Below are 1,550 nucleotides of genomic sequence, written 5' to 3'. Positions count from 1 at the left end.
GTTTATTTCTAGAATGCTGTCGAAACTAGCGTACACAATTAGATTCATGGTTCTCCGAAGGGCTTGTCGAAATCTGAGTTCCAAACGCATATTCCCCGACTTTATCAATGACAAATGTCGGCCGCAGTTGTCATCTGGGTTCAAGTTAAATGCGAATAAAGTATAACTGTGCGTATACTCATCTCTGTTAATCGCCAAAGCCTGATCCTTTAACTGTCTTCCCAATGCTAAAATTAAAGATTGAATTTCACGGACTGGAAATCCGGTTGAAACGGTTTTGCAGGATATTGAGTACCGTCTATGTAGAGCGCTACAAACTCTGTATCGTAATGTTTAAAATTAAACGGGTTTTTGTTGTACGAACCGCTGAAGGCATTGCTGTCTAACATTCCAAAGATCATGGTTTTAGGTAACGGCCCGAGGAAAAAATTCTCTTGTGAGCAAATGCGACTCCCTGCAGCCATGCTGAAAGTCTTCATGCAAACTCTTTCGATGGGATATTTGGCCGTGGCTGTAAGTAGCGCTTGCGCATACCCTAGTTTTACAGCCAGTGAGACGGATACTTTCTTCACAAAAAGAGAAGTGTTGAGCATTTTTAGAACGAAATTGGTATTTCCTTCCTTCATCAAGCAAAATTCATCTTTACTGCGAATCATTTTAATCCTCAAATCAACGCCATTAAGTAAAAATTTATCTTGAAAAAATATATCCGAGTGAATATGTCCATTCAGGTCAAAGGTGTTGCTGTCAGCACTAAACCAGTCCCTTTGTTTAAGACCATCATTTCGACCATCAGGATCAGTGGCATCCATATGTCTTGCTGTGTCTTTGTAGAATAATCTGGTGCAAAACTGTGTTTCCAGGGTTTCTTTTCCATAGTTGAGGAGACATTCGAAGGTAGCACGGTATGGGTATGTACTGCTAGATTGAGAAATAAGACGATCCCCTAGCATCACATCTACTTGTGAGAAAAGCGACGCTATTGGATAGTTAACAATGCCAACCTTTGCATCGTTAGCTATGTTGGTACCATCTGCATTCAGGATTTTGCAGGTTAGGTGTAAAAAGGTGTTGTTCAAGTCGAGGTAATCCTCACCATTTCTGGGCACATAGAACTCCAAGGGTCCATTGTCCGTCAGAGCAGAAAGTGGAGGTATTTCAACATAAGTGTACTTTTCAATACTCATTTGGGTATAAGGTAGTGTAAAAATATCCAATTCCAATTTAGTACACTCTGAGGATAGACTGTGTAAAAAAGCCATGATGTTAGAAAATGTTCAGCTGCTTTCATTTGTGAGAGATGGGAGGATGCTTCGTGCCTCTCTGCTTGGTCTTTTTCACAGCGGTCTTGATTTTAGTTACCTTGCGTCTTTTATTTGGAATCGTGTGTCGATGTCCTGGGGGTCTTTTAGATTTTCTGCGCGCAATCAGTGCTAGACCTGATCCATCCTGATTCTGAGTGTGTCTTGTTTATAACGGTGCTCACTACATCGCTTACAATACCTTTGGCAGCAGTTTTTAAATGAGGTTTTGCAATAGTGAATCCTCTT

The 1,550-nt window shown here is 40.8% G+C and overlaps 1 protein-coding gene across 1 annotated transcript; it reads right to left on the bottom strand.

The window, feature by feature from the left end:
* Nucleotides 1-233: 233 nt before the first annotated feature.
* On the bottom strand, nt 234-1,187 carry LOC131356274 (uncharacterized protein F54H12.2-like). Its single transcript, XM_058395183.1, has one exon. The coding sequence runs from the start codon at nt 1,185-1,187 to the stop codon at nt 234-236; it is 954 nt and encodes a 317-aa protein (XP_058251166.1).
* Nucleotides 1,188-1,550: the final 363 nt, after the last annotated feature.

The sequence above is a fragment of the Hemibagrus wyckioides genome, linkage group LG07 (assembly GCF_019097595.1).
Source record: "Hemibagrus wyckioides isolate EC202008001 linkage group LG07, SWU_Hwy_1.0, whole genome shotgun sequence".
Classification (NCBI taxonomy): Eukaryota; Metazoa; Chordata; class Actinopteri; order Siluriformes; family Bagridae; genus Hemibagrus; species Hemibagrus wyckioides.
Note: the sequence above shows the minus strand (reverse complement) of the source record. Positions and strands in the feature narration are given on the sequence as shown.

Coding starts and splice junctions, on each gene's coding strand:
- LOC131356274 (XM_058395183.1), bottom strand. CDS start 1,187: ATGAGTATTGAAAAGTACACTTATGTTGAAATACCTCCACTTTCTGCT.